Genomic DNA, 21,744 nt, shown 5'->3' on the forward strand with positions numbered 1-21,744 from the left:
CCCTGATCACTGGCCAGGCCTAGGGACTGTACCCATGCACGAATTTCGTGCACTGGGCCTCTAGTTAGATTATAATGGAGTTGGAAAATTCCTGTCACCTAGTGATGTAGCCTGTGTAATGTAGTGCAATATATTACACAAATACTATGTGTTACAATTACCTACCGTATTCAGTACAGTAATATGCTGAACAGGTTTGTAGCTTAGGAGCTGTAGGGGAACAGAATTTATCACCCCAAAATATGTTTATTTGGCATAAGGTTATTTTAGGCTGATTAATTTCAAGAAGCAGCTCTGAAAACCAAATAGAAGTTACCCTTTGTAAAAGGCATTTACATTTGTAAGGGTGTCTCCATGGCCTTACCTGGAAGATGGGGTTGACTTTATCTCTAGAAAGTCTTAGCAGCAGAAGACAAGGACTTAAATCTGCTTAATAACCTTACCTTGGTTTCCTGTGCTCTCCTGGTAAAACTTCCCCTACTCCCAACATTTTTTTGTCTTCTGATGAAGATGGTACTGTATTTTATTTAAGTTGTGGCTTCAGACATTTTGGTGAGTTACTCAGTTTTCCTGAGTTTTTCCCATTATGTAGGAAGTATACATGTTATTAAACTTTCGTTTTTCTCCTGTTAATCTGCCTTTTATTTCAGGATGTCTCTGGCCAAGAACCCAGAAGGGTAGAAGGAAAATTTTTTTTCCTCCCCTACAGAGCAGTAGGTTATACCATACAGCCTACGTGTGTGTGGGTCCATATACCATCTAGGTTTTTGTAATACATTCTGTGATGTTCACACAATGATGAAATCACCTAATGATGCATTTCTCAGAATGTGTCCCCCTCATTCAGCAGCACACGACTGTAATTATGGATTAAGTTTTCAAGCAAAAATATTAGCAACACTATATACTTAGTTTCAAAGAACTGGCTTTTGTATTTAATTTTTCCTACAATCTCTGCATGAAATTAATTAAAAGGATAGTGAGTTGACAAGGGACTGTCCTATACACTTAAAATTATACCCACATTAAGACTATATGTACTGTTAATAAGTATTTTGGAAATCTTCCCTGTCCGGTTGGGGCATGTCTTTATCCGGTCCCATTGTCAGTGCCATTACTCCAGGTATTTTGTATTGTCACCAGCTCAGACAGTCTGAGAGTCATGAAGAACATGTATATGACTAGACCGGGAGTGAGTGACTCACTGACAGAAGCCGCACCTGGATACTGTATAATCAGCTTTCAGTTTCGAGGGATGAACAGAGATTGGTTAAAGGGCATTTGAGTGTGTGTGTAACTTACATATAGTATAGAACATATATGTGTATACCACACTGTGTAGCTACTGCCCAAATCAAGATACAGAACATTTCCAGAGCCTCTTAAGGGTTTCCTCATGTCTGTTTGTTTGCCTCACTCAGTCAATAAACTCTCCCAGAGATCTATTCTGGCCTCTTTCACTATAGGTTAGTTGGAATCATATAGCACATACGCCTATGTTTACCCCTCCCCCAGTTCATTGTGATATCTATGAAATTCATTTATTTTGTTAACAGTAGTTTCCCCCTATGTATTATCCCATTGTATATATAGTCCATGGTTTGTTTATGTTACTGTTGATGAGTTAGTTGGGTTGTTTCCAACTTTTGGCTGTGGTTAGGAATAACACTTCCAATTTTTGGCTGCTGTTAGGGAGAGGGGAGAGCAGCATCGATGTGAGAAGAGCCATCAATTGGCTGCCTTCTGCATGTCCCCCACCAGGGATCAAGCCCACAACCTGCCATGTGTCCTGACATGAGCAGAGTGGAATGCCTGCGTCATAGGATAGGCATGTTTAACTTCAGTAGATGCTGCTAAACAGTTTTCCAAGTGCTTGTGCCTGCTCACACTGCCTCTGATGTAGGGAGTGCTGCCATCACTTGTTTGGCCAGTCCTTTTAATTTCAGCCATTCTCATGGGGGTGTAGTAGTGTCTCTATTGTGGTTTTGTTCTTTCAGCTTCATTGAGGTACTGTTTACAGGCGATAAACTGCACTCAGTTAAGTGTTCTGTTTGAGTTTTGAGAACTATATATACACTCATATCACCACTACCACAACCAAGAGAGACCATTTCTACTGCCCAAAACTTCCCGCACTCTCTTTTACGGTCCCCACCCCATCCCTGGCCTCCAGCAACCTGCTTTCTATAACTACAGATTTGTTTTGCATGTTCTAGAATTTCATATAGATGGAATTGCACAGCATGCTTATACTTCATGTACTCTTATGATGTTTGGCTTATTTTGCCCAGCATAATGTTTTTGAAATTCATTCTTGTTATATCTGTTCGTTCCTTTTCATTGCTTAGCAGTGTCACTTTACACAGGTATACACCGGTTTTGTTTATCCATTCTTCTGCTCATGACTATTTGGGTTGTTTCCAGTGTTTAGCTGTTAGTGATAAAGCTTGCATGAACATCTGTGCTAAATTGTTTTCATTGATTTTTAAAAAAAATATATTTTATTGATTTATTACAGAGAGGAAGGGAGAGGGATAGAGAGCCAGAAACAACGATGAGAGAGAAACATGGATCAGCTGCCTCCTGCACATCTACTGGGGATGTGCCAGCAACCCAGGTACATGCCCTTGACCGGAATCGAACCTGGGACCTTTTAGTCCACAGGCCAATGCTCTATCCCTGAGCCAAACCGGTTAGGGCTGATTTTTTTTTTTAATAGAGACAGAGGAAGGTAGAGGGAGGGAGAGGGAGAGGGAAAGGGAGAGAAACATCGATGTGAGAACGAGCCATCAATTGCCTGCCTTCTGCATGTCCCCTACCAGGGATTGAGCCACTACCTGCCATGTGCCCTGACCAGGAATAGAACTCCCAACCTTTCGGTGCACAGGACGATGCCCAACAGACTGAGCCACACCAGCCAGGGCTGTGTTCAGTTTTTGTTTAGACTCTTGGGTGTACCTGTTACCGGAAAGGGGACCTGGCCCTGAACAGGGCTGCCTAGGGCCGGCTGGTAGTGTGTGGGTTCTTGACTTCATGCAGGAAAGGGTTCACAGCACGAGTCCAGGTGATTTTTAGAGAAGTTTATTGAAGGTGGGACAGTGAAACAAGGAAGAGCCTAGGATAGAAGAAACCAGGGAGAGAGACTAGGTCGACAGTGAGCCTAGGCTGGGCTGCTTTGGCTCACTAAGTCAGAGAAAAAGGGGTCCTGGGGACAGGGTCGGGGGTTAGCCTGGGATAAGCTGCCACTTCCATTGCTCCCTGGTTGCAAGCCTCATGGGTCCCTTAGAGCTGAGGAGATGCGTGCCTGTGGGGGAAGGGAAAGGCTCAGGCGTGCTCTTGGAGGAGGGGCGGACAGGAAGACCTTAGTTTATGAGGGGTTTTAAAAGCTAGGCCTTTAGGGGAGGATTGCAATAGAATATTCATCAGTTTTATGCCGATAGGCCAAAGTGAGATTTATTCCCTTAACTTCATCTGTCCTTGGGGGTAGTTGGCAAATGGCATGAGTTGGATTCCTGCTCTTTCGCCCTGAGTAGGGGGATTTGAGCTGTTTTCCATCTGGCTGGGGAGGAGTGTAACCGTTTCTCTTAAGGTCCTTGGTGGAGGGAAGATAGGATTTTGCGGTTTACTAAGTAAGATGACTGTAAACTGCTTGGCCATATAACTGTCTGTCTCAGTTCCCCATTCTGCTTGTCCTGGCTCATTGATTAGCCTGGCTCATACCTAGGAGGGGAATTGCTGGGATAGTGTAGATGTATGCTTCCTTTTCCAGAAGCTACCAGATCTTTTCCCAGTGTGGTTGTGCATTCCTATAGTTCCTTCCACAGTATATCAGCGTTCCAGCTGCTATACATCCTCATCAGCACTTGGCACTGTCATTCAATCGTAGCCATTCAGATAGGTGTCAGGTGGTGTCTTATTCTAGTTTCCCTGATGACTGATGATGAGCATTTTTTTCATGTGCCTATTTGCCATTTAGATATTGTCTTTAGAGAAGTGTCTGCCAAATCTTTTGCTCCTTTAAAAAAAAAAATAGAGTTGTCTTTTTCTTACTGATTTGTGGGAGTTCTTTATAATAATCTGGAAATGCGTTCTTTGTCAGATACACATATTGGTTTTCATTGTCTTGATACTGTCTTGATAGACAGATGGTCTTCATACTAATGAAGTCTAATTAATCAATATTTTATAGTTATTGTTTTTTGTGTCTTATCAAAAATTTATTGCTTACCCTAAGGTGTTGAAGATACCCTGTTTTCAACAGTTTTTTAATGTATGTGTAAATAATAGTACTAGGCTCAAGATTCATTCCCCCCATATGGTTGTCCAGTTAGCCTACTACTATTATTTACACATATGTTAAAACATTGTTGAAAATTGTTGAATAAGAAATTTATATTTTCTTTTTACAGAAGTAATCCATGTTTACTATAGAAAAATTAAAAATAATGTAAGTAAGAAAAAAGAATAAAAGGTTCTCCTAATGACTTAATATTTGGTGTACTTCTCTTTCATATACATATTTTTCTTTCATGTATATTTAAAATGTTTTTTACACCTAAAATTGTTTTGCAAGCTGCTTTTAAAACTCACCAATATTTGTGGCATCTTTCTGAATCATTATATATTTCTTTATAATATTTTGAAGGGATGCCTAAATATATGAATGTGCAGATGGCTAACTAGTTAAACTCCTTTATTAGACATTTAAGTTATCTGTAAATTATAGCAACTTAAAGCTGGGTTGCTCTTTCTTGTAATTTTATCTTTGAAAGCACCCTTGGGATAAGTTCTAAGAGGTGGACTTGTTGGGTTGCAAGGTGTACACATTTTTAAGAGCGTGTGTGTTTTATGTTGTTGTTTTTTAAAATTGATTTTAGAGAGGAAGGGAGAGGAAGAGAGAGATAGAAACATCATTGATGCGAAAGAATCATTGATCGGCTGCCTCCTGCACGCCCTACTGTGGATCGAGCCCACAACCCTGGCATGTGCCATGGACTGGAATTGAACCTGGGACCCTTCAGTCTGCAGGCCAACACTCTATCCATTGAGCCAAACTGGCTAGGGTGAGCATGTGTATTTTATATAGCCAAAGCTTTTACCCACTTTCTATTACCTCTATGAACATGACATGACAGACCATATTTTCTCTATGAAAGTGCTGTTTTCTTCATTTTAATGCCAATTTAGGGTATTAATATTTAAAATCCCAATTTGGCTAAACAGATTAAAAATTTGTTTAATTGCTAGTGTCATTGGGCATAGTTCTCTTATGTTTGTGGTTATTTGTATTTCTTTTGTGAAAAAGGGGAATGTTGAGATCAGCTGTTGGTCCTACTCTGCTGATTCTAGATCCAGGTGCCTTTGGGGAGCGAGGAAGTCCCCAGGGTGAGGAGCTTCTGAGTGGGTTGTGGCTGGGCCAGGGCCGCCCTTTAGTGATGGAGGTGGCCATTTCTGTTAGCGGCAGCTGCACAAGGATCTGCTGTGCTCAGCACACACCCCGACCAGCTTCAGCCCTGCGCTGGCCGGGCCCTGGCTCCGAGGCCCTGAGGAAGCACTTCAGGCCCGGTTGGCCTGGCTGGCTGCTTCAAGGACACTCACTCCTACTGGCCTTTGTTGCTTGAGCTCGGAGGTGAGGCTCCGCTGGGAATTCCTGCCACTTCTTAGGTAGGCTTTTTTTGTTCACTTGCAGCGAACCCTATTTCCAGTCCAGGAGGGTAACCTTGTCGGGTTTCCAGCGCCAGCATAGGTGGCCTTGTATTTTGATATGCCTTTGATGATTTTAGTTGCACCAGTCAGAAACCCCAACCTTGACACCTCTGTTTTCTCCCTGAGGCTTGTCTGGTTTTGCTTTTTTCACCTAGTTTTTTGTTCTTCATTCTCAGTGATCCTCCCACCCCACCCCCACCCCTTCCTCCAGGGCACCAGATACTGACCTAACAAGCATTATCTTTATTTGTTATCAGGATGGCTTCACCCTTTCCTCCTCTCTTGCCTGTTAACCTCTGCATGTCCTTCAGAGGTTCGCTCAAGCATGAATTCCTCAGAGGTTGTGTCTGGGGTCCCTGAGTCCCGCTACAGGCTAGATTCCTTTGTCATATTCTTACAGCACGCAGTTCGTTTTCTTTACAGCTGTTAACATCATTGTAATTGATACACGTCTGGCATAATTCCTCACTGAACAGGCAGTTAGTTCCCTTATTAGAAGGCAATCTCCGTGGGGACAGAGATCATGTCTGTCATGTCATGTTTAGTTCACAGCATGTTCTCAGCATCTGGCACAGTGTATGCCAACTGTTGCCCAGTTAAGTGAGGGAATACATTTGGGCAGGCAAATGAGAATTACCATCTTGTATCGGAAGTTTGTATGTGATTGTAAAATGAATACATTCACTCTTTAAACTCTTGGTACTATTTTTCAGTATCCTCTCTTAATTTTAAAATGATTTGATCCTGAAAATTAAGCTTTGGCATTAGAAACTCCTTTCAGATCAAAAAGCATACTTTCTTTCTAACCCTAAACCAGATTTAACCTGTGCAGGTCTCACTAATGCTTTCCCTGTCCTTTTGAAGGAGCTGACATTGCTAATCTTTCTTTTGTTTTCTCCTTCCCTCCCTCCCTCCTTTCTTTCATCCCCCCCCCCCCCCCCAAATGAATATTGGGCCTTTACAGCATGACATCATTACTTCCTTTGTGTGGAAGTTCCAGAGGGTTGTAGTCTGAACCTTATGTGTAGTTGACTTGGTTGCAGCATGTATTTAGCAGTAATTGTCTGCTGTTGAGATTAGGTGCTTTCAAGGGGATACATCCCACCAACACCATGTGAGAGAGGTAGAGGACCTGGTCTAGAAAGACATTTTATGAAGATGGACCAAATGCCTGGCAGGGTCCCTTCCAGCTCCAGAATTTAATGAAATCTCTGGCTTCAAGCGGTGAGAAAACTCCACTTACCAGTTGCCCGCAGGAGACAGACAGTGTGAAGGGAATCAAAGCCGTCCTCGCTGTGCAGCTAGCAGCGGGGCCTACTCAGGCAGCCCGAGCCCCTGGCGGGAAGACAGGCGCATTCATCTGTTCTCAGAGCCCAACGGATTGTGAGCCACAACTTGGTTCTTATTTGAAAACAAGGTCAGCTTAGGATACAGGAACAATGGGCTACAAGAGAAAGTAGAACAAGTGTAAAGTTTACTATAAGTGTAATTGAGGGATGATAAAATGTGCCCCTTTATATCTTAGCATTGACAACTAACTTTTTCATGCTATTCCTAGTTAATGAAGCAAAATTTTGGTTACCACTGTTTTCTAGCCCGCCCCTCTCCCCACCACCGTGCGTGTGCATGTATGTGTGTGTGAAATTTTAAACATTGAGGTTCTACCAACTTAGAATATGTGTTTCTCTGGGATAGGTTTGGTTAAGTCTCTGAAAATGAATATGTATTGGAGAAACGAGCGATGTTTAGAAAATAGTGGAGGGCTTGTTTAAATGTTAGTGTAAAAAAAAAAGATTTTTTTTACCCAGACCAACTTTCATTCTACGGGTGCTTATTAGAGATCATTATGAGATGGAAGTTTTGCAAGTCTGGAAGTGGTTTTTAAAATACCATTAGTTGAGTTTACATTTTAACACTCTTGAAAACAGTGACACTGCATTTTGAAAAATATTTTATACTTTTCGGGAACTTATTCATCTTTCTCCCTTTAGTGAACCAGAAAATAATATAGCTTTATTTCCTGAAATAATTTTTAATACCAGAAAATTTGGTTTTGAGAATTCTTGTGTTATCTATTGAAGCATTTAGTGTACTGACATGTTCAGTAAACTTTTGAATGAAAAAGCATTTAAAATGATGAAGTTAAAATAGGATTATGTGCTCTGACTCTAATGGAGTCAAACCTAATTAAGAGTAGATCCTGTCTAACAAAAGGCTAATATGCAAGTCAACCAAACGGTGGAACAACTGGTCGCTATGATGCACACTGACCATCAGGGGGCAGACTTCTCAACACAGGAGCTGCCCCCTGGTGGTCAGTGCCCTCCCACAGGGGGAGCAACACTCAGCTAGAAGCAGTGTTAAGGATGTCCCACTGCCAGCTTAGTCTGTCAGCTGGACATCCCCCAAGGGCTCCCGGACTGTGAGAGGGCACAAGCTGGGCTGAGAAACCCCCCCCCCCCCCGAGTGCACAAATTTTGTGCACTGGGCCTCTAGTATAATAATATTCCAGAAGTCATCTTCCTGAAAGTGATATCTCTTCCTAGAAAAAATGAGAATGTTTTCACTATGTTGGAGAAAAAAAAACTTTTCACTATGTTCTAATGCTCTTTTTAAAACACGGTACACTGTGCTCTCTCTTACCTGAAAATAGGGTAAGGATTTGGCTCAATATATTACAGGGCAACTAGAGGCCCACTTGGGGGGGGGTCCCTCAGCCCGCCTGTGCCCTCTTGCAGTCCGGGATCCCTCTGGTAGCCCAGGAGCCCTTGGGGGGATGCCCACTTGCTGGCTTAGGCCCTCTGGCAGTCAGACATCCATCTGGCAGCCTGGGAGCTCTTGGGGGATGTCCAACTAGTGGCTTAGGCCCGTGGTTGGCAAAGTGTGGCTCGCAGGCCACATGCAGCTCTTTGGCCCCTTGAGTGTGGCTCTTCCTAAGCCTTAGGAGTACCCTAATTAAGTTAATAACAATGTATCTACCTATATAGTTTAAGTTTAAAAAATTTGGCTCTCAGAAATTTCAATCGTTGTATGTTGATATTTGGCTCTGTTGACTAATGAGTTTGCTGACCACTGGCTTAGGCCCACTCCCTGTGGGGGAATTGGGCCTAAGCCATTAGTCGGACATCCTTAGCTCTGCCACGGAGGTGGGAGAGGCTCCTGCCACTGCTGCTGCGCTGGCCAGCTATGAGCCAGCTTCTGGCTGAGCAGCGCTCTCCCTGTGGAAGTGCAGTGACCACCAGGGGGCGGCTCCCACGTTAAGCATCTGCCCCCTGGTGGTCAGTGCATATCATAGTGACTGGTCGTTCTGCTGTTATGGTCAATTTGCATATCACCTTTTTAGTATATAGGATGATCTTGTACAGACACTTGCAGAAATTCTGCCTACAGTTTTTTGGCTGGTGAGACTGAGTAAGAGGACTAGGAAGGTTTGCAGTCAGCACCTGTGCTGGAATGGTAAGGAAAGGGAAGTCCGACTACCTCAGAGGGGCCAGGAGTCCTGGATGGATAATGAGAGCAGGTGTCTCTTCGTTCTCAGATCATGCCTGAAAAACAAGGTGAGTTTTTAGTTGCCTCCTGGAAGTTCTCTCAGGTGTAATGCAATATGGTATATGGATTGTCAGATATTTAGAAGTTGTAGCCTTATGAGGCAGAACCATTGCTTAAGAGCTCTCTGGCTAGGTACCATCAGTTAGCTATCTAGAAGCCGCAGGCATTGAAATGAATTTGGGCAGTGTCTTTGTCACTTCAGAGTGCAACCAGATTTTGAACAACATTGAAGAACAGCCTAGAATCCAGGGGCAAGGTGCTATGACCAGACCCCCGAGTAACAGTGTGGAAATGCCAGCTACTGTGGAGGTGGCCTGGAGAAGAGAGGATTGAGAAACTTGAGTACTATATTGCCAGTTGTGTACTGGCTGCATCTGAAAAAATATGGTACACAGAAGAATCAATAAAAAAATCACCTGTATTTAATTCTAGATATTTCGTATGTGTTTTTTAGTAAATAAAATGGGGTTATAGTATAAGTCCTGGTTTGTAGCTTTTATTTCATTTAGTGTTTCTTGAACTATTCCAGTGCATTGTAACTTTCTATATATTGCAAACTTCTTCTGGGTCAGTAAATGTACGGATCCTACAACCATGATTTTTATTTGGTGGACACATAATATTCTGTCTTCTGGATAATCTGGGATTTACTTAACCAGCCCCTATTGTTGGGCAGTTTTTCCTTTCTATTATGACAGTGATAAATGTTTAAGCTATATTTTTGTATCTATCTATTTTTTTTCCTTAATATACTTTTCTACACATGAAATTGCTGAGGCAAATGAAATGCCTGTTTTTCAAGGCTTGAATATGTTTTGAGAGGATGCTCGCAAGAGGTTGTACCAGTTACACTTCAATCTGCAGTATAGATGAGTGACTAGTACATGAAATTTGAAAATAAACAGAGGAAATTACTGCTTTGGGGAGTTTAATGTCAAGCGAAGGAAGTGACAGGCAGTGTAGTTCAGGGAAGAATGCAGGGGTTTGGAGTCAGAATTGCAAATCTGCCACTTTTGACCTCTGCAAGTTCATTGGTCCTCAGTTTCTTCCTCTGTGAAATTAAGGCACCTGTCTGGCCAGACATGGTTTGAGCGTTCCTGAGGTCACGATAGCTGTCCAGTGTCTGGCACCTAGTAGGCACTCTGAAAATACCGATTTGCACCCCGTTCCAGTTTACCCTTTTTTGAAAATTTTCATTTACGTTTACCATTTTCATCGAAAATGAGGTTAAACTTACAGTTAAGTGGTCTCCCCGGTCCTGAACAGCATTCCTAATTGGGCCACAGATGTTAACTGACAAAGGCTCAGATGTACTTAATTGAACTGTTGTTTAATTCTCTCCAGTCTCAGGATTTGTGGATCTTGGATAAATCCCATTGGAATTGGGTTCAGACTGATCTAACCCGGGGTTTGCTGGGGGAATCTGTTCCTTCTTGGCAACTGACCCTGAGGTTGGTCCTAGTACAACTGAGGATCCTTGTGTCTATGCCAGAAGCAGATTATTTGTTACATTCTGTTCTCTGTGGTGTTGCTTAGAATAGAGATTCTGCTTCTCGCCCATACCTCTAAGTCCTCCCTCTCTCCCGCTTCTCTGGAGTTCGGAGAAACCTGGTGACATTTTTGATTCGTGGGTGGTGATGCTGAAATGGACAAGGATTTTTCTTTTCTTTCTTTTTTTTTTTTTTTACCTCTTTGGAATTACTCAGGAACAAGCTATTATTATTTTGATCTTCACTGCTGTTTCTGAGAGTTACTAGGTAAAATAATTTTCTAGCATCCAGCGTTTTAACACCTTTAAACTACAGGTGTTTATATAATTAGTTACATAACTAAACAATAAAGCATCACTTAAAATCACACAAGGTAGTATTAAAATATTAACCATAGTAACCGATGTTCATTTGAGAAAAATCATATAATATGGATGAATAAAAATTTAAAAAGAAAAATTACCCTTCATCCTTTACCAAAGATAACTTAACTCCAAAGATCCATTTTAATTTTGTTAACTTTTGGGTTCTGGAATTTTATCTTAGATAATCATCCCAGATAAGATCATTGGAATCAGAAGTTTTGTTTTTTAATTGTAGGGTTTAATGAAAGTTTGGGCTCTGGCTTTGAGTTCAGAATTTCTGTTTGGCTGTGTTTGAATCTCTAAAACTTGACAGATAGTAAACTTCAGTTTTCCTCATTCTTACCCTTTCCCCCTCCTCCTTCCACTGCCTGCTTCTCCCCATGCCCTTTCTTCCTTTAACATACATTCTAGCCTGAAAATACCCCGTGTTGTATTATGTGTGTAGATGTGTATGTGGCGTCCCTGGGTGGGCGCCAGATGTGTAAATATGTATGTGTCCCCCCACGTCCCCCGAGGTTCAGGGTTCAGGATCTGGAAGAGGGGCTGCACACAAATGAAAGAGACGAGACAAGAGATAATTTGGAAATTGGGGGGCCAGGTGAGAGCCCATTCCAAGAGGATGGACTCCGCTTGGGCTCAGGCCTCACCATCATTTTATTCAGTTTGGGGTCCACCCATAGCTCTTAGGCAGGCAAGTTCCAATAACAGGCAGACTCTCTTATCAGTAAGGATTTACATGATAATAGATGGGGAAGTTGCTTCAGCCACCATTGTCTGGACTAAACAGTGGGTGCATAGCCCTGACCTTTGCCAGGGCTCAAGGGTCACCAGCGTTCCGGGCTCCTTGTCCACACTTCCCTGCTAGAGGAGACGATAGGCGGCTTCCCACATTATCTATAACTTAGTCCTATAGTACAGCTGCTAAGAATTATAGCATAGTTCCTTTCTCAGTTTATGTCACATGGTTACTGTCAAATACTGTTACAATAAAATACCGTTATAAGGAAAAGAAAGTCATTTATAAATTAAGGCGGGGGCCACTGTTCAGTTCTTTAAAGGGCTTTGAAAAAATGCCTTTAAATTGTGAATTGACTTTTATTTTACAACCTGATTACTGTATTATCTTTTAGTTTTAAAAAACAAAATAGTGATTTTGGTGAGAGTTTGCTTTCTTATAGGTTGCCATCAAGCATTTAAACAGCAGAAGCCTACATTCTGAATCTTTTTAGAGTTTTGTGGCCCTATTTTCAGTACCACTTGCTACTTCTTGAAAAGCAAGTCTGAGAATTCCGACACAGTAGGACAAATCCCTGATTTGGATTAACTTGAATGCTTTATTTGCGTTGAGCTGAGGACAGCCTCCAGTAGAAAGAAAACAGTTGTTCTGTCGCTTTCACACCTAGGATTAGAGAGCTGCCTTTATATAATCTCCTTGAGCCCACCTACTGTGTGATTCTTCAGCACCAAATCCCCATTCCTGGATAGATTCCCAGTGCAGCTGGTGTAAGCCCAATGGTTGCCAGAAAATGGACCTTTCATTTCACCCCCTCTGTATTCAGTAGCCCCCATTTCACGATCATGGTGTTTTTGGTTGGAAGTGTTATTGGAAAACAGAACCTAGGCCGAGTGTAAAAATGGGCTCTAGACATGTACTTCCAAAGGTAAGCGCTGGCACGTGCTGTGACGTACCCCACAAATCACAGAAGGAGGCCTCAGGAAGTCGAATTAAGGAGTCACATTTATTGCAATCTGGGACTATGAGGGGCCATTTCTCAAATCTCATAGTTATAAGATGGCTGCAAAACCAGATTTATAGAGGCAAAGATCACAAAGGTATTGATTACATCCCAAGGTTTGGAATGAGGAACCTTGTTTACAAAAAAAGCAGTTTACAGAAGCAAAAGTGTTATGCCCAGATTTCAAGATCCCCAAAAAGACCACACCAGGGAGCCAGCCAGTCCGATGCCAAAGCAGAGGGTCCTTTATTTGAGCTAGCTCGACTCCCCCTCCTGGCCGACGCAGTGACAGGAAGCAGAGTGAGACCCCCGTGGGAAAAACAGGGTTTTAATAGGGGGTGGAGTGAGGGGAGGGGAGCTGACTGTGGGCCCTGCCGATTGGCCAGGCGCAAGTCGGGTCTTGTTACACAGGATGTGGTCATCTCTATGGCGCGCACGTCCCTTGATTGTCATTGGTTAGTTTAAAGAAATCCCGGGCGTGGCCAGCAGGGGCCTGGGCTGCCCGGAAGAAGGTACTCTCCTGAGCACATGGCGGCTGCCCCAACATGGAGGGTACGGGGCAAGATGGAGGGCATAGCCCTCGCCCTTTCAGAAGCAGCATGTTATCTAAATTATAGTTTTGGGTCTCCGGATCACTGAATTGACAGAAACACATCATCTAGAGCCCTCGGTCTGGAATGAGGAACCTGGTCAGACTTAAGCATGTTATCTAAATTACAGTTTTTGGGTCTCCGGAACACTGAGTCAACAGAGACACGTTAACTGGAGCCCTCTGACCTTGGGATAACTGTGCTGTCCTTCCCAGGTAAAGGAAAACGTGCTTCCTAAGACCAGTATGACCACAACCAATGGGATATTCACAGTACAATCAATAGGATATTCAATCGAATGGGGTGATTTATATAATTCAGAAAATCAAGATAATTTTTCTATTATTTTAGCAAACAAGTAAGTACAGAAACCAAACTAAAGTTAAACTATAGTCTCTACCTGAGGTGATTGCTGCCATACTTCACACGCAGGTCTGCTCTCTGAAGCCCCGCTAAGAGAAATTGATTGTAAGACAAAAACAAGGGACTGTTTTGTAGTTTCTCTAGGAGACTGACCTCTTTAACAGGCTTCATTCCAGCTGCCAAGGGCCATTCCTCTGCTTCACACAGTTTCATAGTTGTCTCCTCATTGCCTCTCGCAGTGGTTTGAACTGAAAAGCTTTTGATGTCTCACTTGAAGGAATTAAAAGATTCAAAACACTTTATTTCACGACATCTATAAAAACACACATGGTTATTGTACTGCTTACTTCCTCTCGTCGTCATTGGATTGCTGTTGAGCAGACTTCTTTTCTCTCTGTTCTTGCACGTGGCAGGTTTGCCCACATGTCCTGGGAAACATAGGTCTTTGGTGCTGGCTTGAATTGGCACGATTTGGCTTGATAGTCAGCTTTACTCCCTACCTCTTAGTCAGAGAACCTCACCTCCACCTTGCCGGAGTGTTGCATGGCCTTCTCTCCCTCTGACAGCTATTGTTGGAGTGGTGTGTATGCTGAGTTCAGGAATGAAAGTCTTGTGCATGTTGATAAAATATTGACCGCACACCAGGGAAGGATTGGCTGTTTACCGGTGAGCAATAGCATACATTGTAAGAGCTGTTGCCCTTCAGGATGAAGCCCAAGTTCGATAGAATGGTTGGTACAGGAGAGACCTCTGTGATTTGGCTTCTTTTTTTTTTAAAAATAGAAACTCGCAATTTTATTTTATTTTTTAAAAATATATTTTACTGATTTTTTACAGAGAGGAAGGGAGAGGGATAGAGAGTTAGAAACATCGATGAGAGAGAAACATCGATCAGCTGCCTCCTGTACGCCCCCTACTGGGGATGTGCCCTCAACCAAGGTACATGCCCTTGACCGGAATCGAACCTGGGACCCTTGAGTCCGCAGGCTGACGCCCTATCCACTGAGCCAAACCAGTTAGGGTGTGACTTGGCTTCTTTCTCTGTCTGTCTCTCTCTAAACTTTTCCTCCTCTCACATTTAAATACCTTAGTAATGCTAAATTCTTTGCACATCCTTGAACAGGATGCCATTTCTTAGCTCTTTGGCCTTGCTTATGCTATTTATTTCGCCTGGAATGTCTTTCTCTCTTCTTCCCCTGGCTGCCTCCTACTCATAGTTCAGACATCCTATCCTTTGGGTGGGCTAAGTCTATTTGCATGCAAGCATCTCTCTCTCTCTCTCTCTCTCTCTCTCTCTCTCTCTCTCTCTCTCTCTCTCTCTCTCTCTCTCTCTCTCTCTCAGTGTGTGTGTGTATTTACACTGCACATTCTCAAGATTCCCTCCTGAGCTGGGCAGGAGAGAGAATGGAGAGAATGTCTTATTTGCTTTTCTGTCTACAGATAGATGTTAAGTCCAGATAAATGTTTTGTTGAATGGAATAGTATTAAACCATTCAACTTGGTTATCTCAGGCTCGATGAGAAGAGTTAGAAGAGGCTGGTACTGATTCTGTGGGTTTGTAGAAAACCTACAATAAGACATTTCTAAATCAAGAGTGATATTAGAGAGACAATTAACATAAAATACCTCTTTGGTTAGCTTTTAAAAGAATTGCCTCTTTGAGGAGCAATCAGGGCAGAATATTCAAAACAATCCATCTAGAAACAGACCAGCATTAGCTTTTTTGAGTTCTTCTTCAAGCCAGCCAATCAGAAGACAGGGTGCCTGCAACCACATTTTCCTTTTGATTTGTGGTTCCTATGGCAATATGAAGAGAACCTAGGACATTCCTCTCCTGCCTCTTTAGTAACCTTTTGCTTTCGAAAAATGCCAAAAGTTATTCTTCTTCTCGTCCATACTGACTTACAGTGTTTCTCAGCATTGTGGCCCTGATTTTTTTTTAGTTATATAGTAAATATGACAAAATTAATAAACTACTAGTTTCCTTAACTAATGTGATAGTCCTTGACTATAGAACCTATAAATATAGTCTGTGTAATTGGATGTTTGCTAATATTAGGACCCCATGTGAATGGTTTCCTGTTCTCTATGAACAATCCCAAGACAGAATACTGGTCATTACAAGTAGCTAAATGTGAAATTATTATTACTATTATTATTTATATATGTATTTTTTATTGATTTCAGAGAGGAAGGGAGAGGGATAGAGAGATAGAAACATCAATGATGAGAGAGAATCATTGATTGGCCACCTCCTGCACTCCCCCTATTGGGAATCAAGTCTGCAACCCAGGCATGTGCCCTTGATCGGAATCAAACCCGGGACCCTTCAGTCCACAGGCCGACGCTCTATCCACTGAGCCGAACCAGCTAGGGCTAAATGTGAAATTATAACAAACATTTCTTAGGGGCTCTACCCATGAAAGGCCTCCCTTAAGTATGTCCATTGTGATCTCCCTGGGTTTCTCTTGCGCTTGAGGCTGAAGTCTTGAAAGAGGCTTAGTTTGTGTTGTTGTTAGCTTAATAAGTAGGTCAATAAGTATTTGTTAAAATTGGGACACACCCAAGGTATCAGGGTAAGTTCTTCCTAGACTTATTTAACAATGAGATAGTGTTCTGGAAGTTTAAATAAAGACTACTATAAAAATTAGCTTTGAAAGAAAGAGACAATAGTATACATTGTGAATATAGCCATTATGAAGAATTCTTTACATTATTCAGTTAAAGAATGACAGATAATAGTCTGCAATAGTCAACATGGGTTTCCAATTAGGTCTCTAAATTTAAAATTAGAAGCTTCAAGAATCAATTACTGCTGTGGCCCTAGTTGCATTTTAATGCGCTTAGGTTGATAAATGGGGAACTTTTATTTTTATCCTTTATTTTCAAATTAAATCAACATTCTGTTGGGTTATTAGACCTAAGAGAACTCTTGTTCAGACGAGCAGTGTGGCCTTCCTTACTAACAGATGGGTGAGCGGCGTTTTCTGTTGAGAAGACTGTTTGCGGCACTGTGGTTGGTCACTTGGCTGCAAGGTCACGGAGCGTGAAGGTAGGGCAGCTCTAATGCCCTTCATACATACTGGCACCTCTCCACCCCACAGCATTTCCGTGGACAATAGAAAGGTACATTCTTGGAAATTAGACCCTCAAAGTGTCCTTTAAACTTTTTTCCTGAAGTTCAATACCAAGCTTTAAAAAACCCTTGTAATAAACAGTATATTTTTTTTGGAAGAAATTTTTATTTAACACTAAAGGGAAGAGAGAGGAGAGGAAGCAAGCAAAGATAGGTAGGATTGGAGAGAGAGAGAGAGAGAGAGAGAGAGAGAGAGAGAGAGAGAGAGAGAGAGTCAGACCCAGTGTCTGGACTTGAGGAGACGAGAACTTGGTGTTCAGCAGCACCCACATAGCCCTGCTGGAGGGAGACTGCAGCCCAGGTGCCCACAGGCCACAGTGTCTACCTCAGTGAAGTAGCCGTCAATGCCTTGGTTATAACAGTTAATGTTTTGAAATTAAATTCTTAGAACTTTCTTAAGTCTCAAAATTTTCTTTCTATTAATTGCTTTCCATAGTTTTGTGCGCATTGATTAGATCATTAGATGGTTAGAAAACCTTGGGAAGAGTATTATTTTTCTTTGCACTTTAGTGTCTTCACTTCTAATATCAGAGGTGGAAGTTTGGACTAAATAGTCTTCCTGTTTTCATAGTTTATGATTCTTTGATTTGTTGAATGTGAAAATTTATCGACTTTTTTTTTTTTAAGTTTTGGATCCCAAGTTATTAGCAGAATCTAATCAGGGTACAGTATTTTATACCTTCATGGTTTTTAACCTTTGAGGCAAACATTTTTTAAAATTTATATTTATTAATTTGAGAGAGAGAGAGAGAGAGAAAGAAAGGGGTGGGGGGAGAGAAACATCAATTTTGTTGTTCCACCTGTCCATGCATTCACTGGTTGATTCTTGTATGTGCCCCGACTGGGGATCAAACCCATAACCTTGGTATATCTGGATGATGCTCTAACCAACTGAGCTACCCCACAAGGGTCAAGGCAGCTATAGCAAACCTTGCAGAGGGAACCTGACTGTTTTTACTGAATAAATGAACATTGATTTGTAGGCGACTTTGGTGTTAACTTGGAATTAGTTCCTGAATGCACATATAATCCTTAAATTCTATTCTGAGATCCAAATGCTTCTATGACAGTGGTGGGCAACCTTTTTGTGAGTGCGTGCCAAAACCAGCAAAATCTCTGACTCAAAATTCTTCTGCGTGCCAACCTTAATTTTTTGAGAACATGTTACGCCTACTTGGTATCTCTTAAGGTGTACGTCTGTGAAGAACCTTGAAGAAATAATAAAATTCATTCGAGCAACAAAAACACAGTATATGATGATGAAAAATACATTTATTTTTTAGTGTATACATGTACACTGAGAGTCCGACAGAAAACTTTATGACTCCGTGTGATATGATCAGTGGGACTTTTGCTGCTGCATCACTGATGACAGAGATTTTACATCAGGTTTATATTTCGTGACCTTCAGAGATCTGCACGAGCTACTACTTTCATCCGCTAGGCTACTCCTATTACGAGACTTAACAAAATTCATCACTGAGAACAAAGATTCACAAGCGTATGTGGGTGAAACCAAAACACTGGTCGGATCTAGGAAGGCAGGGAGAGTTAAGGCAGAGGCATAGAAAGTGCTCTTCCCCCTCTCGTCAATCCATGTCTATGGTCTTTAAGATAACTTGTTATGGAAAATTATTTATTTATCTAAGATGCACCTACACTGAATTTATCTGAAAAATAAAAAAGTCGATATTAAGAAAAAAATTGTAAATGGAAGATTATAAGAGAGGGTTTCGCATGCCAGCAAAAGTTACTGGCCTGCCATATTTGGCACATGTGCCAGGGGTTGCCCACCTCTGTTCTATGATTTGTATAACTGCAAAGATCCCCCCCATTTTAAATTGAACTATGAGGATGTTGGGAGTTTATTTAAATTTAGTAATCTGTATAGTCTGTGTATAGCTATGTGTTGTTCGGGGCCTTTTCTCTGCCCATTTACTTCTGATTGTGCTGATGTAAGTATTCTTTTAATAAGCATTTGCTACATATCTCTGAATACAGTTGGTTGTAGTGGGAAGAAAGCAAGTTCGCTTAGAGTCAGACAGGATTGATTTGCAGTCCTAATTCTGCCATCAGTTAGCGCTTGTCTCTTGACTTGGACGCGTTGCTACTTCAACAAATCAGGCTCTTCTGACCCTCAGTTTCCTCTTCTGTAAAGTGCATAATACCTGTCTTACAAGGCTTTGTGAGCATTTACTACGTCAGCTGTCTAGCATATTACAGAGCTTGATAAAGGGCAGCTGTTTTCATTATACAAGCATTTATGCAGAATCTTTTGTGGCACTCTATGGAAGTGTTGGGGTGACAGAATATGTCTGCCTGGAGTATCAGCGATACACTTCTAATATATTTGCTATGGTAAGCTTTGGAATAAAGGCACACATTGGAAATGTATGGCATTTTCATTGTTACCAAAAAAAGCTGCTTAATTTTTAAAAAAATTCCATTTGATTCCTCAGTTTTGTATTTTTTCAACTGCCTTTTCAAAATAATCTCAATATTCTAGTTACACTACGGGTGAGATGTCACTAATAAGTGGCCGATGCCGGATAGGAACCAGGTGTATAACAGACTTTGTTTATGTTACTTTTGGGGTAACCATAGAATTTTTCTACCAAACCAGAGCAAAATGTGTGAAAATTATGCTGGAATAACAAGTAGAAACCTGGACTTGTTTATATCCATGAGGATGCTTGACGCTCCTCATTATAGCTAGGGTAAACAGTTTGAGGTCGGGTCTAAGACTTCTGGAGTATTTTAGCTAAACCCAAATACCCACCTTCAAATTTTTTTTGCATGATTATTGATTTTGCCATAGTAAATGAATTGATGTTAGATCTGAAAAAGCACTTATGAATACCATAAGTAATCTAATGGTTTTAAAATACTAACCATAATGCATGTTTATTTTTATATTTTACCTTTTTTCTTAATTCCCTGAAAACCCAGCAAGCTTTTCAAAGAGAATGGAATAGGTAAATGAATAAGCTTTTAATTCTTGCTCATGTCCAATGAGCTTTGTAAACAAAGTCCAAGATGAAAATCATGATATTCCCAAGTTTTTTCTTTAGGAAGGCAAAGTGTGTATGAGACTAAAAATCAGATATGTTTTTAATCAGCTCTTTTTAATTGCCTGTCTCTAGCAATCTCTCACTCATCTTTCTTGTTCCTTTTGCTTAATGTCTCTAGGTTTCCTGTGATTTTACTTAGGGAAGTGCAAAACTAACCACATGATAAAAATTCAGGTGATCAAAGTTTTTACAAAAGAGGCACCAGTCTTGTGGAATGAATGTGGGTTTTAATAACAGACAAACCAAGGTTTGAAATTCTGGCTCTCCCCTCTGCTGTGTGCCCTTGCAAATGACTTAACTAACCTCTCTGAGCCTGTTTCCGTACACTGTGGTGTGGGAATTAGAGAACACAGCGAAAGTGCCTGGCACATAGTAGGTGACGTATTGATGGCAATTATAATTATATGACATAAGCTTACTTTTATGAAGTTGTAGTCATAATCTCACCACTAATCTCGTTTTGCATTCAAACGTTCACAGCTCCCTTTAATGGGTTTTCATTTAATCATTCTCTCTCCCTCTTGATTCAACCGTATCTAGAGGATTAGTGGTTGGCAGCAGCAAGCTTTTAATAGGACAGAAAGTGGGCCCTCTCCCAAGGTTTCAGTAAGTTGCCTGTCACCACCATCCCAGACCTCCAAACTGCCACGGGTGCACCCCCTGCCCAACTAACATTCAAGTTGCCTGTGTGAAGGAGTGATTTGTTGCGGCCTCTAACTGCTTCTTCTCTTCCTTCCTTTTTGTCATCCTGCAGTGTTCTGTGCCAAGGTCTTTGTGGCTAGGCTGCGCCAACCTGGTAGAGAGCATGTGCGCACTGAGTTGCCTGCAGAGCATGCCCAGTGTCAGATGTCTCCAGGTGCCTCTCTTCTTTCTTGTTGTAAATGTGTTTTTACGTATGCCATGAACATTTGTTGAAACTTGCAGTAGTGTGTTTAAGCCAATGTTAAGTCTGCTAAATGTTCTGTGTAACCCTCTGCTTTCCTCCAGCCTGGGTGCCCCGCATGGAGGAGTTAGGACCAAGAGGGGCCCTTCTGAGCAAATGGGTCTTGGGCTGGGCCCTGTTCTGCTCCTCTTTTTCTGCTCCTGCTTTTAATTCTTACCCCGTCCCTTGAAGTTGTGATTCTCATGTTTAACAGTTGTGCATGTGCCCAAAAAACCCTGACATTTTCCATTTGGCTACTTTTAACAGCTCTTTGTTCAATCGGGAGGGTTTTATAATTAAAATGGTGGTTTTTCTATTTTGAAAAGCATCCTTTTGGCTTGCTTTCTCTCCCTCCTTCAAAAAAGGAGTGCGGGAGAGAATCACCAATGGTAGAAAGCCTCAAATTGAAGTTCACAAAGATCACAGCTTTATGCTGCCAACAACTGTCAGTGTGGGCCACTTCCCAAGGCCAGATCTGACACCTGTCCTCTGGTCCACCCAGTGTTCCAGGCCGAGGCCGGCAGAGAATTCCACAGATAAAAGTCAAACTTTTTGGGGGGAGCGGGGAGGGGTTGCTCAGGAAAAAAAAACTGTTTGCAGGAGTGCAGCCTGACTGAGCTCTCTATTGGGACCGATTCTCAGAGTGCCAGGCAGAAGACATTGTGGCTTCCCTGGGGAAGCTCTGGTTAGAGAAAGCATGTGTTTAATTAAGTATGGTTTCAATGGCAGTATTCCGTTTTCATCACGGCATATTCCAGACAGTTTGATATATCTTTAAAACGCATTATTAAATTCCTGGCATCCTGGTGAGACTGC

At 41.8% G+C, this 21,744-nt stretch overlaps 1 protein-coding gene across 7 annotated transcripts in view; it reads left to right on the forward strand.

The window, feature by feature from the left end:
- FBXW11 (F-box and WD repeat domain containing 11) overlaps positions 1–21,744 on the forward strand; it is a 105,549-nt gene that overhangs the window by 20,821 nt on the left and 62,984 nt on the right. For 4 of the 7 annotated variants that reach the window (XM_036313272.1, XM_036313273.1, XM_036313274.1 and 1 more), the window contains one exon: positions 20,761–20,862. The exons of the other annotated variants lie outside the window; for them this stretch is intronic. In XM_036313272.1, coding sequence (XP_036169165.1) covers positions 20,761–20,862 — 102 coding nt within the window. The remainder of the gene's footprint in view (positions 1–20,760; positions 20,863–21,744) is intronic. 7 annotated transcript variants of the gene reach the window in all.

Source organism: Myotis myotis, unplaced genomic scaffold (assembly GCF_014108235.1).
Source record: "Myotis myotis isolate mMyoMyo1 unplaced genomic scaffold, mMyoMyo1.p scaffold_m19_p_6, whole genome shotgun sequence".
Taxonomy (NCBI): Eukaryota; Metazoa; Chordata; class Mammalia; order Chiroptera; family Vespertilionidae; genus Myotis; species Myotis myotis.